This window comes from Fringilla coelebs (genome assembly GCF_963513975.1).
Source record: "Fringilla coelebs genome assembly, chromosome: 2".
NCBI classification, from domain to species: Eukaryota; Metazoa; Chordata; class Aves; order Passeriformes; family Fringillidae; genus Fringilla; species Fringilla coelebs.
The window spans coordinates 96,881,038-96,897,098 of record NC_140029.1 but is presented as its reverse complement, the minus strand read 5'-3'; the positions used below and the strand labels follow the sequence as shown (position 1 = coordinate 96,897,098).

The 16,061-nt window shown below is 35.0% G+C and overlaps 1 protein-coding gene across 3 annotated transcripts in view; it reads right to left on the bottom strand.

Moving 5' to 3' along the window:
• Positions 1-324: 324 nt before the first annotated feature.
• LTN1 (listerin E3 ubiquitin protein ligase 1) overlaps positions 325-16,061 on the bottom strand; it is a 31,922-nt gene continuing 16,185 nt past the window's right edge. For 2 of the 3 annotated variants that reach the window (XM_084223366.1, XM_084223367.1), the window contains 17 exons: positions 15,751-15,904; positions 15,351-15,501; positions 14,469-14,670; positions 13,417-13,576; positions 13,144-13,248; positions 12,743-12,885; positions 10,830-10,965; positions 9,606-9,750; positions 8,321-8,534; positions 7,812-8,049; positions 6,933-7,007; positions 5,912-6,098; positions 5,310-5,481; positions 3,823-4,043; positions 3,102-3,296; positions 2,282-2,449; positions 325-1,511 (listed from right to left, as the gene is read on the bottom strand). In XM_084223366.1, the coding sequence (XP_084079492.1) occupies positions 1,449-1,511; positions 2,282-2,449; positions 3,102-3,296; positions 3,823-4,043; positions 5,310-5,481; positions 5,912-6,098; positions 6,933-7,007; positions 7,812-8,049; positions 8,321-8,534; positions 9,606-9,750; positions 10,830-10,965; positions 12,743-12,885; positions 13,144-13,248; positions 13,417-13,576; positions 14,469-14,670; positions 15,351-15,501; positions 15,751-15,904 (2,729 nt within the window). In that variant the 3' untranslated portion in view covers positions 325-1,448. The remainder of the gene's footprint in view (positions 1,512-2,281; positions 2,450-3,101; positions 3,297-3,822; positions 4,044-5,309; positions 5,482-5,911; positions 6,099-6,932; positions 7,008-7,811; positions 8,050-8,320; positions 8,535-9,605; positions 9,751-10,829; positions 10,966-12,742; positions 12,886-13,143; positions 13,249-13,416; positions 13,577-14,468; positions 14,671-15,350; positions 15,502-15,750; positions 15,905-16,061) is intronic. The other variant, XM_084223368.1, reaches the window with a different exon arrangement.

Here is a 16,061-nt window from a genome sequence, read left to right as displayed (position 1 = left end):
TGAAATCTCTGGGCAGTAGTGTGGTTATGATTGTACCCCATTTTACAAGGAGGATACTACTATGGAGTAATTTAGATGAAGAGTACTCATCCATGAAAAGGTATTAAGGCATCTGCCTTCAGATCAGTCACTGACCTTGCAGAGAAGTAATTTAGAATAACCAAAGCAATGAAGAGGCAATGATGGAGTTTTAGCATCAGTAACTATGAAACAATACAGCTTGTTCCCTACTCTGTCTTTTCAGTTAGATCTTCTCCATAGAAGCTTTAAATCCTTTCCATTTTCACCTACTCAAAACAAAAGGTCAAGGAATTTCTCCTCTGGCAGCCCAGCATTACCTGTTAAAAATATATACTTCAGTTATCAACAACTAAAAATCTAAAATAAGAGCTGCTAATTGACCATGCTACAAACTCGGCATCCAAAAATCTATACAATTAATTTCTAAAAGTGTATCACACACAGGAAGAGATAGCAAACCAGAGACTACAGAGATTGACAAAATTATTTATTTATTTATTCCCCACTTGTATTGACTTTTCAAAGAAACCCACCACAAATACCATCCAAGTTGGAATATATTAGTATGCTACCACTGTTAAAAAAAAATAGGCATGAAAAAAATGTATAGTTGAAGGCTATTAAATTCTAATATATCTGGATGCTCACTTAAGAGTCCTTATTTTAGGACAGCGGAAGTACAGTAGACATTCAGTAACAGCTAATTTGCCAGCTCATGAAGACAAGAACTGATCAGGGCATCTGTCTTCTCTTTAAAAGCCAATCAGCCATAAATAGATGGCGTCATTTTCATGCAGGAATGATTGTAGTCTCTCTACTTAGTTGGGCTTCTAGGTTTCATGATTTTAGGCTACTGGATGGTTGGGGAGTTTTGGCAAAAAGAAATTTTGAAAGGTGAAAGTTCACTTTATTAGAAGAGGCTATGTTTAAATTTTATGCTTTAACAGATTATTACCATAATTTCATGCCTTAATGTCTAACAGCAACAGCATTCTTTTTTCCCAAAAAAAAGGGACTATTATGAATGCATTATAATCAAAAATCAAATCTTTATACTACCTATGTTATATTCAGCTGCTGGGTTAATTACATAACACCATGTTAGAATATGCCTAAAATAAGAGTTTTTAATTAACTGTGGCTTAAACACCACTTTTCAGACATTACTCCACATTATTTCTGAAATTTTTAATATTTCTTAAAAATATACCAATTAAAATAAATTATTGTTATATATTTCTTTATATCAAAGAAGAATCTTCAAATTTACAAAAAGCCAGTCCAGAGGTAAGTCTGTCATATTCCACTAGTGAAGAATTTAAAGTAACTGACATTATTTCCAAATAGTTAACTTCTTTCAACATACAGTTTATTGCCTGCTCTTTATTTCTTATTTAGCTCACAGAAAGAAGAAAAAAAATTTTGTTTCACAAAAATGTCTCTCGACAGAGTGGACATGTGGATTTGTTGCTGGATGAGAACCATTTGTACTGAAAAAGAGAAATACATCTGTTTAATATACAAAGGCAAGCTGAGTACAGAAGCACTAATACATCATCAACAAGAACCATTATTGCCAGCGATCTGTGTTAAGCTGCAGCAGGACAGGTTTAGATTGGACAATAGGAAGAAATTCTTCACAGAAGTAGTGACTGGGCACTGGGTTGGGCTGCCCAGGGAGGTGGTGGAGTCACTGTCCCTGGAGATGTTTAATTAAGACTGGATGTGGCACTTATTGTCATAGTCCAGCTGACAAGGTGGTGTTAGGTCATAGGCTGGACTTATCTCAAATCTCTTTTCTAACCTAGTTAATTTTGTGATTCTGTGAATGTAACTATCAAAACATTACCTATACTTTTAAAAAAACCAACAAGAAACAGTAAAAAACCCCTTTTCGTTCACATATGTATGCATGGGTATATGTATGTATATATTAATATATACACCTATTAGATATACACTGTGTAGCAGCTCTTCTTTCATTACCTGCCCTTACATCTTAGTACAAAATTCACAGAAATTACTTATGAGTGCTGGTAATCCCAGATAATCCAATGACAAAGTGGAAAATTGTTGGGAATACAGTAGAAGTTTATGGTTTAAACTATATGGATAGCCAGGCTGGATGGGGCTTGGACAACCTGGTCTAGCAGAAGGTGTGAGGATGGAAAAAATGAGCTTTAAGGTCCCTTCTGACCCAAACTGTTCTATGATTCTAGGGTATTTTGCCTATTTAAAAAGATTTACTACAGGTACTTACCAAGCAAGCTGAATGAAACTTCTTCTTGCATGTTCTGCAAGCTTTTTTGGGAAGAGAATAGTTTGAACCATGAATGACTGAAAAACAGATCATGCAATCTTCAACGCCTTCAAAACGTTTATCCACATTATTTTTCCACAAAGATAAGCCTTCCATAATACTTCCATTCTAACAGAGGGAAAAGAGCTGTTAATACTGTAGAACTCCTTTGAACTATTCCTGTTGATAGTCATAAAAACATGAAGGAAACAAAGCCTGAAGGATTTATAATCTGAAATTACATGAAATAGATGCAGTGCATAATTTCTAAGACTCTGATCTACAGAAAAGTGAGTATTCAACAGTGCAGGAAGATTGTATTCAGGAGCACTTAAAAACAGATTTTGAAATTTTCAATCACTGCTTTGTTTTGGTCTAACCACAGGTGGATGATCCAATTTCAGCAACCATCAGTCTTTTAGAAAATTCCATTGATAGTTTTTTTGGTTTTGATTTTTGTGGTTGTCATTTGTTTGTTTGTGGTTTTTTTCAAATTATAGTTGAGATGGTACTGACATGCAGGACAAACACTGGGCCACATCTTAAGAGATCTAAATTTTCAGCTTGGGCTCTGGATTTAGCAGGACCTAGTAGGTTCATCATTTTACCTCTGTTTATGTATCTGGAGAAAAGCACATGGTAAGAGTCACCCAATTCTACAAAGGTTTGCAGTCTAATGAGATCTATTGCACAGATCTATACTACACTGCCTTACTAGGAATGTTTTTCTGCTATAAGGACTTATTAAGTTTTCAAAACTAAGAACTTTATTGAAATTCACCTGATGTGTAAGATATGTGCTTAACTGTAGCATCCAATTGCGCCACTGCTGTACAGCCACACCAACCCTCTTTCCACTCTCAACTGTTATGGATCCCAGCGGATAATTTGATGGAAGCTGTATGATTAGTTCAATAAAGATATCATCAACAGAATAGGTTGCAATGACTTCTCGTGCTGCAGACCGAGCTTTTACCTTTGAAAAAAATACATGCATTAAAAGATGCCATTCAGCATCTCTAGTCTTTGTGCGTGTATATATATATATATATACACACACACACTGTAAACACATTACTATACATATTAAATTATTTTCTTAAATCAGGTAAACACTTTTTTCAAAGAAAACAAAAATCTACTCATATCTCAGTAAACTAAAAAGGAATTACCAGCCAGTTTTCAATCTACCGATTGATTACATCTTTTAATAAACAAAAAGTAGTATATTGATAGCAGTACCTTCCACTTCCTCAAATTCTTCAACATCCTAAAATCCATTCTTTCATGTTTTTACCAAGCAGAATATTAATAAACATAAATTTAATTTATTGATACCAAACAAAATTATGTTTAATCAGTCATTTAAAACAACAGAATTGTAATCATATAAAACAGAACCACAGTCTGAGAAGTACTGAAATTTACTTCTGAGAAGTAAAATTTCCTGAAATGTTTGCAAAAAACTCAAATAAATAAAAAGGAAGGACAAGAAGTCTTACTGTCATGCCATTAAATAACTGTGTGCTAGTCTGAACGGAGGATATTTCCTGGGAGGAGAGCACACTGCTGACATATTTGCTTGTGAATTTATCCACAACATTGAAGACACGCTTCTCACAGCTATTCCACCACAGCCTCACCATGGCTGGCAGATCTTTCAGTGTTATATGGTACACAGAGCAGGCCAAGTGTGGGATCTGGGATGACAGCACCCCTGTCCCTGGGAGGAAAACAAAAGGTGTTGCAATACTCTTAATACATAAGTCACAGATGTTGGTGCCTGCACACCACATACAAGTTTCTGATTCCAATATAATTGTGGTACTTGGAATTTCATGTACATGTTCCTATAATTGCTATTCTAAGGGCTTGTTTGACTCAGCCCTTCTTCACTAGGATGGTATTTTTGTTCCTTAGCTTGATACTCCACACCTCAGAATACACATTCTGATTTAGGGATTTAACTCCAAGTGGACACCAGGAATCAAAAATAATTTTATATTGTAGAAATCACAAAACAGTCACTTTGGAGCGAACAAGCAATAAGGTATTTGGAGGACAGCTGAGCTTTGCAAGCATGTCAAGTTCCACCAACAGAGGTTCAGGTTGGATATTAGGAAATAATTCTTTGCTGAGTGGATAAGCATTGGAACAGGCTGCCCAAGGAAGTGGTGGAGTCACCATCCCTGCAAGTGTTCAAAAAACATGCAGACAGGGCACTTTGTGATATGGTTTAGGGGACATGATGGTGTTCAAAGGGTGAACTTGGATGATCCCAGAGGTCTTAATGATTCTATGATGAGTTAAGGGAAGACTTTCCCTTCGGATGTCATGTTAGTAATTCTTTCCAGATAAATTGTTCTGCAACGTACAGTGATGTCCAAGAGAAAAATTAAGAAATGGAAACTCCATTTCCTTGCTTATATCTATGTAGGTATGTAAAAAAAATTAAATGAAGGGACTTAAAAATCTAATTCCATTTTTCATGTTTCTCAGCTAAAAAAAGCAGCATATCTTTTTTCATCATCACTGATTAACTGGGTCTTTTGAACAGCATGACAAAAACAATACACAATTAACATCTCAAACATTTAAAATATATATATTAAAATGGTTTTTAATTTTGAATTTATATATTAAAATACAAGAAAATATAGAAACTTTATTTAATATTAAAAAATATCTCTAGAAGCAATGGTTCCAGAATAGATCACACATTTCTAGTGTTTTGGAATTGTTGCATTCATGATTCAATAGTAGCAATGTATTATTCCTGACTTTTGTTTTTCCTGGTTTCTCTGATAAACATGTCAACTTTGGTTAAGTTTCAAATGGGGAGTGTTAACAAGAGATTATTAAATATATGTATGTATTTGTCTCTGTGTATTTGTTTTATAGATAAGATTTTCTAAATAAGTATTTTTAAGAAAAAAAATTATTCAAATATAACAACTCTCTCAAATGCACAAATACAGTCTTTACTAACCTTTGACATCTAAACGAAGATCTTCAGTAAAGAAGGTTTTTGTGTCCTTATTTGGAACTTCTGAAGTTTGCCCAGAAAAGACAGGGTTTTCAGGCATAAGCCTGAACAAGTGATAAAGCAGTTTATTCAAGCTTTTAGTTCTTCTAAGGTATTGTGAGTAGAGAACTCGTAGCTGGTAGCATTAAAAAAATTCACAAAAAAAACCAAAACATGGTAAATACAGCTTACTTTGTAAATAATACAAATATGTCCTTGCAGGGAGGAAGAGCAACACTGTGATTCAAAAGTAGTGTTTAGAAGACAAGTTTAGTTCTCTGCACCATTTTGAATTATTAGAAGATTATAGTATGTACCAAACTTGTTTGAAAATGCAAGAAAGAGTCATCTTTTCATGAATCTTAGTTCTTAATTGCTCTAGTTTTACCATCCTCAAATACAGCGGTGCAGAAATCTAAGTCTATTGGTGCTTTCAGAATTTTCACTAATTTCACAGAAACAAGGGATAAGAAGTTACATAATTAAAAGAAAATGGCTGGATGAAACTTTGATACTAAATAAGCAGGTTAAGAAATTCAGTTAAGAAGAAAAGACTGAAAATATACCTGAGAAGAAGCTGCTTTAAAGAAAGCTAATGTTAACTTCCAAGTGAGAAGATATCCTAGAACAAGGCAGAACTCATCACTCAGGGGTTGAATAACTGCAAATTCTCCAACCGGAATGCATTCCAGGATGTTTTCTAGCAAGAGTTCTTCAGTCGCCAGGATAGACATAAGAGCTGCTGGAGGTGATCTGTGGAAAAATATTATCTGGAATCGTAAACTCAAATCTTGAGCACAGCATGAACTGAATTTAAGTTCATAGCCTTCCTAGAAAGTCATGAAAGTAAAGCCATGCACACAGAACATAAAATAAGCCTTTTATTACAGGAAAATTTACTATTTTAAAAATTTCTTCTTTTTCCCTGAATGGGATAGTTGGTGTTTTCACCTTCTTAGAAGACAAATTTAAACTGAATGCTGATCACTTCATCTGGGAGTGGTCTATGGCTGATCTGATTTAACCTACATCATGGATAGCTGCTTTGCTTGCTTTCTCTGGAGTCACACCAACAAAGGAACAACTGAATAATGATTTCCTAATCACTGTTGGCTCTGGGTTGAGAAACCTTTTGCATTTCTGCAGTTAGGAAAGGTATTAGTCATTGGGCTGAGATTAAAAAGGAGTTTTAACCAGTTACCACATTCCCTCTTCAAACCAGAGAATTCACTGGATTCAAGCTCTATAAAACACATAGGTTAATTTTGTTCTGTTTCAAGTAACTGAAGTTACCTGTGCAGACATATCCTGAATACAAGTAAAAATTTGACAAGATTTCCTAATATAAAGCATATATATGGTATTTAGTCCACTAACTGCGCCTAAAAACAGCTGCAAATACTGTCTCCAGTTTTAGTGCAAAGGACCAAAATATTTAATATTCTAAATATTTATAAACTTATTGTCATAGTTATGCAATTTTTAACACCTCCTGGCTGACAGCTACTCTGCTGCAATTTTCAATCTTTTAATGCATTTTAAAAATATGGAAGACAGTTTTATAAAAAGTGAGGGAAAAATACACACAATGCCAATTCCTCCTCTTCATCACCATAGGACTTGAGATCTTCATCATCAAATTTAGGCAATTCAGGCATTAATCTATGGAAATATGAAAAGGAAATCAGGTTTAATTTTAAAATAATGTTAATAAACTATTTTAATATATATGATGCATAGTTCTTTGCTTATCAACATCAACATTCTGACAGGCAATAAAATAATGGCAGTTATTCCTTAACAACAACACAGAATCTTTCAGAAACATGTCACCATTGCAAAGATGGTTCAAGAGCAACAGCCAACAAGCACTGTATCCTTGCTCATTTCTCTTTCCAGAACTCTTACTTTTCCTGAGCCATGCTAAAATAAAATTCTCTATCATAATAAAGCTATTGCAGCTTTATGCCTCAGTATAAGTGAAAGATAATGGTGGCTTAAACCATCTGCCTTGCAATCTGCATTTTGGGGAGCCAAATGCACATATTTTACAAATTCTGTATTGTCTCTCTGGGTATTAGAAATATCCAAGAAGTACACAGCAATACTACCTATCTGTATTCACATTCTTACCTAAATTAATGAAAATAAAAATGTCATACTATTTAATGGTAGTGTCAGGCCCAGATAAAACCCGTAATATTTCAGTTTACATTTTAGGATTCCATGAGTGCTAAAATAAGGGCTAAAAATAAATACCTTTCTTAAGTCTGCTAATACAATTTACTTTAGCATTCATAGTTTTATAGAGTATCCTCCAAAAAGAACATGAATTGGACAGTTAAGGATTTTCTCCCATAATGGAACATGATTTTGCTACAAGTGCATATTCTATAGCACATTTAAAAAAAAAAAGGGGCAGGAGGGTTGAGAGGCGATGAGAGTGAAAAATTTGTTGCTTCTTACTTATGCAGCATATGGTAGACAGAAACCTGTACAGGTCGAGCCCGGAAAAGCAACAATGGACAGAGTGTGTTCAGTAGAGTCTGGAGTTTATCTGGAAGATTTGTCTTCTGGCCTGCAACAAACTTCGGTGGCAGCTTATGGTTTAAGAACTGGTCCTTTGAGATGTAAGTTAGAGCTTCACCCAAAGATGATAACACAGAGTTCTGAAAAGAGCCTTCTGATGTACTTTTGGTTTCTCCTATTTAAAAGAAGACAAGCTGTGATGCAGAATAAACAAGTTCTGCTGGAAAGAACTCAAGATTGCACTTGGCAGGTTCCATCCAATCTTAACAATCTCTAAGTTATATGCAATCACTTTACTAATTAACTGTTAACTTTAGTAATTAAGTGTTAAAAAAACTGAGTTGTTATAAACTCTATTTATATTTTATTCCTGTAAATTCAAAAAAGTGGCCTGTTCAGTTCTATTTCAGAACAGCCTGGCTGTTATCCCCTTGTCATATACTTGCCTGTGATTTTCACCAACAAGGGTAACAGCAAATTGTGAATTCCCTCAGAAAAGAATTCTTTCCATTCACTGACCAAGTTCTTAGGAAGATTTGCAGTACTGTCAGGAGTTGCAGCCTCAAAGTAAGCGCTAAGGGCAGATGCCAAGTCACAACTGACACAAGCAAAAATCTGCACAAGTGGGATATGGTAAAGCAAACGGCTTTCACTTGTTGTCTAGGAGGAAACAAACACAGAGGAGGATTCCTTAACCATAAATTTGCTTTAGAATATGTTTCACATTTCCTGTCAACACCAGAAAGTGTAATTTCAAAGACAATTAAATTACAAGAACCATTCAAAAATTCTGTGGGTCCGGGAGGTTGGTTTAAAAGTAGAATTTTTACTTCAATAGGACTACCTAAAATGAATTTCCAAGTCACCAACATTTATAAATATGGATTGTTTCCATTATATAACCTTCCTTATAATGACAAAAAGAAAATTCAATGGACAACATACTACTAAAAGCAGGAAATTACTGAAGTGGCCATCAGGCAAATATTTCCTCTCCCCCAACACAGCTGCCTTCTTTTTATCTTTGTTCTTACTAGTTCTGTCAGAAAGGAGTATCATTATCAATTAAAAATATTCCCTACTTAGTCTACACAATAAGATTGTCTTGTAAGTTTGTTGTTTGTTTTTAAACAAACTACAGAGTTTTGAGGCACATATCATTAGGTAAGATTAATCCTGAGACCAAGAAAGGTCACATGAAATTTCCAGCCTGCCCTTCTGAATGCACGGGTGACAGAGAGTGACAGATTCTGTATATTTATTTGATTAATCAGTAAGTAGTCATCTGACTACTAACATTACTGTCCTCTTTCCTAACAGCATTAGAACATAACTTTGATATTTCATGTGATCAGTTAGATACTGAAATGCAGACACTGCTTTTCATTCAGCTAATTTTGATGTATCATGTTAAACTGTGTTTTAAAGAAATATTATTTTTTACGATAGAGACCTACAGCAGATATATTTCAAAATTATTCTCCAATTACCAATGCCATTATTAAATATCATATTACTTGAAGAGTGAGCTGATTTTATCTCCATACATAAAAACAAACAGGACAGTATAACTGCTTGTGCTTTTCCAAAGTCCAACATAAACAGGACTTTGTGCAATTCTTCTTATAATTGTGTCAAGTATTTGGCTGAGATTACAGTGTCTGTCATTGCCATATTCAAGGAATAATCAAAAAAGCAAGTACATTAAAAGTGAAGATGCTTCCATATTACCTCTAACCAAGCCAGCATGGAGCACATCAAGAAGTCCCACTCATTATCAGCCAAAGGAGCTGCAGAATACTTCAGCAACAAGGGAAGATAACGCATCATCTCAATGTTGAAACCAAGCAACTGAGCACTTGCTTCTTTCAGACTGCTGTATAAAAATACAACCAAAGCTTATATAGATTCACGTTGTAGACCTGAGTATTTATATTCTTGCCTCCACTCCTCCTCACAGGACAAATCTGTGTGGCATCACCATGCTGTGTCCCATGTGCTTTTGATATTCTGTCTTTCAAAGGTAGAGTGCTACATTAGCTGCCAAGAAGATTCCTAAATTACAGATTCATACATTTCTACAATTTAAACATTTGCTCAATCAATATACTTACATAAACTATGAATTTCAGCAATTTTAATTAAATCAATGCAAGAAAAATAATCATTTTAAGTTACCGATTTAGGAAAAATTATTAGCCCTCAAGTGTCCAAATACTATATATTATAGGTTTAGATTAGTAAGAAGAAATTCTTCCCTGTGAGGGAGACCCTGGCACAGGTTGCCAGAGGAGCTGTGGCCGCCCCCTTCCTGGAAGCGTTCAAGCCCAAGTTGGACGGATCTTGGAGCAACTTGTTCTTATGGAAGATGCCCCTGCCCATGGAAGGGGTTGAAACCGAATGAGCATTAAGGTCCCTTCCAACCCAGAACACTCAATGGTTTCATGATTATTTTGAAACTTTGTGGGCTGGATTTTTCTCACTATAGTAAAAAAAGTTCATCTCAGTATATTTTCACTCCTTGCTGGAAGTTTTTCAAGTTACATTTTTGGGTCCAGAACTTTAAAAGACAGCTAAGTCTGGTATGCAAGTTTTTATCCTGCTACCAAAATAAGCAATCAGAACTTGGAACCGATCATCCAGCAACACCTACAAAAGCTAGTCAGTTCTGAATGCATTTAAAAACAGTTGACATCTTTCAAAAGCATTTACAGAGCTCCTCGGTTTCCCAGCCTTCCAGGTACTTTTCTGCAGTATGAGTTAGTGATTACCTAATGACAGATATACTAAGCCAAGGTTTCTACAAAAGCTTAAATATGTAATATTAGAGCAGTAGATGGCAGTTGTACATATTGATTTTATTTGAATTAATAATTTATTTTAATTAGTCTGTATTTTTTAACTCTTGTCTTAGAAATAAAAAAAATAGTCAAATTTTCTCAAAGTTGCACCTACCAGCTAAAGAGAAAGCTGTCCTCATTATCATTTTTCCAAGATATTATGATTTTCAGTACTGCAGGTAGTAGATGATCACAATCAATACTTCTATCCTTCAAGCAGGAGTTCAAAATGGAAAGACACCCAAATGCTCCTATGACATAATAACATTGTAAACTCAATAGTCTTAATTATCAAGACAAAACAAACATTAGAATGTGTGTCAGCAGAACTTAATTTTAATATTGTAAGACAGGTTGGATAATACCTAAACTTTCTTCTTTGAACACTTAATCCACAAATGTCATTGTTAAATCAAAATACAATCTTTAATCCAAACTTTTAAAAATAAACAGCTCCTATAAGATAAGGTTATAGTTTATAAAATCTAAAAAAAGGAAAGATATCTGCTAAGATTGAAATGTCTTTGTGCTACTAAAAATACAGTTAGCTAAGCAATAATTTGGGCAGATAATTAAGACAATGCAACTGAAAGTTGGCAATTCTAATATTATTGGGATGTTAGTTGGAGTTCTAGTCAGAATGTTAATTTCTACTTTTAGAGTGAAGTACAACTGTTGCATTAGTACTGTTTTCCATTTTTAAGAAGAAATGTATTTATCTAGATTTCTTGGAGAAAATTAACATTTCTAACAAGCGCAATGACAAAAAAATAAGGTAAAGTATCACATATGCATAGCAAAACCAACCAAACAACCCCCTGCTTCACTTAAACAAGTTCAGCGGCATTTTTTGCAGCTGCTGAAAAGGCACCATTGGAATGGTAAGCCTACAACCTACATGCCACTTAATGTGAATTTGGACATATATGTTCTGCTCAGGAATCCCTAGAAAATTGAGAAGTAGTAGAAGGGAAGCACCAATTACAAATAAAACGCCTCCACAACAGAGGAGGAGTGAGGATTCTTCCATTTTCTTGTGTTCAAAGTTTCACAGACACGCTTGTTTGCCTCACTGGTTCACTTAGAAAGCCAGAAAGCCTCAACTAAGTTGAAAGAGTAGAAAACTACCACGGTAGAGATATTTAAGATTCCTCTCAATTTCTACATGGCACTAACACTGATCATTTTCACACCAGAAGAATATCCATTTGAAGAACTCATCTGAAATCCTAAGAACACTGCCAAGGGACAAATGTCCACAGCTTAAAGTAACTAAAGATAGGTTTTTTCAATTTAGGTAAGTACAGCTCTGTTTCAAAATAAAAACCATACATTTCTGTTTTCATATAAACTGATCAATAAGAGTACACACAAGTACACACAAAAGCAGTAAGCGACAAAAACAGAAAGGACTTTCCTCTAAAATGACATCTAATTCATACATATAGAAGGACTGTATGTGAGCATTCTTAAATAATTTTCTTGAAAAGAAGCAAGTTTGTGAAAACTTACACCCAAACAGAATGGCTATAGACCCAAATTAAGTGGCTATATTCAAAGCAACATCATAATACATATTAACCACATCTTAGGTAATTTTCCACAGCTGCAGACATTTAATGTAGTATAGTTTTCAGCTGGAGGAGCTACTCAAAAATTATGCGTGTAAACTGTGAAAGAGTTCTTGGCAAACTATCTAAAGACAATCATGACCAGTTGACAATAACAGTATTTTTGCATGCTGTGTAAAGCCTAAATGGTTCACTGAAGTACAGCAACATCCGGATGCTTTTAATAATAACAGCCTAAGTCTTTTCATTCTAATTTTGTATCTGGCAGTAAGGCTTGTACTTTCTGAATTAGGCAGAAAATTATTATGCCAAACAGTCGAGAAGAAATAGGCAAACTGAGAAAGCATTTCTTTATAGGAAAAATAATATTATAGTAAAAATGTTTTATCTAAAAGCAAACTTTATTACAAAACAATGTTCTTAAATTCTAATGAACTAGACTGAGGTAAGAACATACCATCAGTGCTGGAAAGCTCTGTCTGTGTACATGTCATAAGTCTGGCCACACAATGCAAGACAAGTTCCCTCTTTTCCTCCTCAGTTAAGAAAGATGATAAACACTGAAGTGTATGCAATCTGCCCTCTGTTAATGGAAGGAACCTATTCATACAAGCAAAATGCCAAGAATGAAAAGAATGCAAAAACTGAACTAGGAAACAAAGTATCAGTTAGTTCATAATGAGGTAATATCATCTGACATAACTAATTCCACATGCTAAAAACCAAGTCTGACTTTCACATGCCGTACACAAGTATCTTTATTTTCAGCCTTTAGCTGTCAATGGTCAGAATCAGGATCATTTCACACATCAACATTCACAACAAACTGCCAGTTTCTAGGCAGCAGTATTAAGATACCCTTCTGCTGTCTTAAAAGGTTCTTTCCTCTCCCAGGATACAGCACTCTCAGCACGCATCACTTTGGCCATGGTTAAGGACCAGAGTCTTCCATGTTCCTCTGATCTTCAAAGAAGAAGAAATACCCTGGTTAATATATACAGATGCTCAGGGCTCACCACAAAAGCATTTGGATGCATTCCGAATCAACACATATATGGAAATATAGTGGTACTCTATACAATACAAACTGTGAAAACAGTGCTAAGAGTTGTTTCACTTGTTCTCACATACCTGTCAAATACAGTTTGCTGCAGGTTAGCTGTACTACTCAGAGTACGGAACTCCTCATATGTGATGTGCATCTCTTCTAACATATGAAGATATTCCAGAAGCAGATAAGGCGGATTCTCCAATTCTTCAATCCATTGTAGCGAATATAACAGTTCTGCAACTAATTAAATAACAGGTGTTGTTTATAAATGACTACTGACTTGCATAAGTAAGAAGTTTCAGGTCAAGTTTTTGTTGTTTTTTTTTTAAATATGTTTTTAATGCATTAAAGATATTATTTTTGCATGCAATCTCAGGTGGTTCAGAGCATGAATTGGATATTTGCCATTGTATCATAACATACAAGAGAAAAAAAGCTACAGTAATCTGTTCTAGACAGCCAAGAAATTTTAAAGCACATTAAGCATGACATGACTCCTCTCTGTTCTCCCCCTTTTCTTTAACATATATTTATTGTAGACAAGGCAGTCAATACCTAAGTCCAGAAGAAAACCAAATAAATTTCATAAGAGCTAGCATGCGGCTCCTTCATCAGCTTACAAAGACCCACACTACACAATTACACTTCTCATCATGGCGAGAATTTTGGAGATAGAATTGTTAATTTGATAATGCTGCATTTAATTTAAGCATTCTTGAAAATAAAAGAAAACTAGATTCCACCTTACAGAATTAAGAAAAGTTGTTGTCTCAAACTATCTTTACATTATGGTTAAACCCTCAAGGGAGGGATACAGTTCTTTTTGCCCACTCATGCCAATGCACAGTGTGTTTTGGCAATGAACATATCTGAAGTTTTGAAAATTCATACTTCTTCCAGTTCAAAGTTCTATTGAGACAGCATGTATATAACCAAAAGATGTCCCAGGAATATAAAAACTACTTTTAAAGAAGACCTGATCATTAAAAAAAAAAGAAAAAAAGGCAACAAAAGGTAAAAGGATAATTTCTCATACCTGTATGCCAAACTTTAACTATGCATTTCTAATTTTCAATTCAGGTTACAACTACTACAAAATAAAATTCCTGTAAGTTTTACCATTGTAACTTACTTATATTATCAATTTTATTTCTTTCAGCATCAGGATTTCCATGGACTACATGATTTTTGAGTTGAAGTAGTACCATTTTACTTAATAAGGCTGAAGTACACAGATGGCCTGGAAGTTTAGTTGTGCCACACAGCTTGACACTTGATCCCAGAGGTTCACAATTCATACTAAGCCTTCCTTCCAAAAGAGGCTTGTGCATCCACTGTAATATGTGCATAAAAAGAGTATGAAAAAAAACTTTGATCTGTTTAACCTTGAAAATTCAGAATTATTAAGAAAGAAACATGAAACATACACATTCATGTCAAAAGCACGATGGTGAGGATGACCCACGCCAGCGTATTAAAAACCTAATTGCACAGCAGTAATTTGGAACTGTACTGCTGCTCAGAAACAAATACATTTCTTTAGAACTCTATGTATTTTACAAGAAATTACAAGGTTACTGGTGGCTGCACAGGAAATTTATGCCCTTCCCCACTCTCTACTCTAAATATGTCAGCATTTTGTTGATAGACAGCAAACTATATTCTTCTGCAGATATTGGTGGTTTTCACAAAATTAATCTTTATGAAGAATTAATTTAGAGATAAAAACATCTTCACAATGTATACTCTGTCAGATAAAATTCCTGAACTGTAATGCAAATTGCTGGTGTTCTACGTAGAAACGGGTAATTTCATGGATTTGCAGTAGTACTGGATGGGTCCATAAACAGAGATTTTATCCTCTTTATAGACAAAAGCTGACAAGAACCTCTGCACAAACATATGGTACTTATAAGTGCGGTGCCATGTCATAAGAAACAAAGCTTGCCACCCTAGGGGACAGAGGCTTGAGGAAAGATTGACCACCCTGTGCAATCCATTATCATTTCCATACCTCAGAGCACAGAGATTCGTGCAATTTCATCCACTCAATTTTGTTCGGTGTCACGCGCTCCACATAAGCTCTCACAAGATATCCAGACTGTCCATCAGCTTCCATGAGCTTCAACAACAAATCACTGACTGCAGAGATCAAAACCTGAAGCCTTAGAAAAGGAGAAAATGCTGCAAACAACTTTGGCACTATTCATTAAGAGCCACCTGCGTATTTTCCATTGATACAATACTCCACGCATGCTATACCAGGGGTATAAGTTCTGCTCTACCCACTGCCTCCAATAGGCTGAAAAGTCTCTCAGTATTACAGATGTCAATTAAATAAAGGCTATTATAGCACTGATCCTGGTTTGTTTTGGAGAACAACACATTATGGAACAGATGTGAATCCTAATTACCTTTTAACATCCAAAGAGGAAGACTGAACTTGGTTTTTGACCCACAGTGCAGCTTTAAGCAAAAAGGTGCTCTGTTTCTGAGTGCCCTGAAGCTGATGCACAAGTGAATTTAGACCAGACATCCAAGTGTGTTTTAACTTGCATACAAGTACGTCTATTGTAGGGAAAAGGAAAAAAGAAAAAAAAAACCAACAAGTAGACAAGCAAAACTATCACAAACAGGTAAACTCTAATTACAACCTACAGCATATAGCAACAATGACATGTCTAAAGGTCCTACAGTAGGAAAACAATTCTCTTTTCTGTGGTTA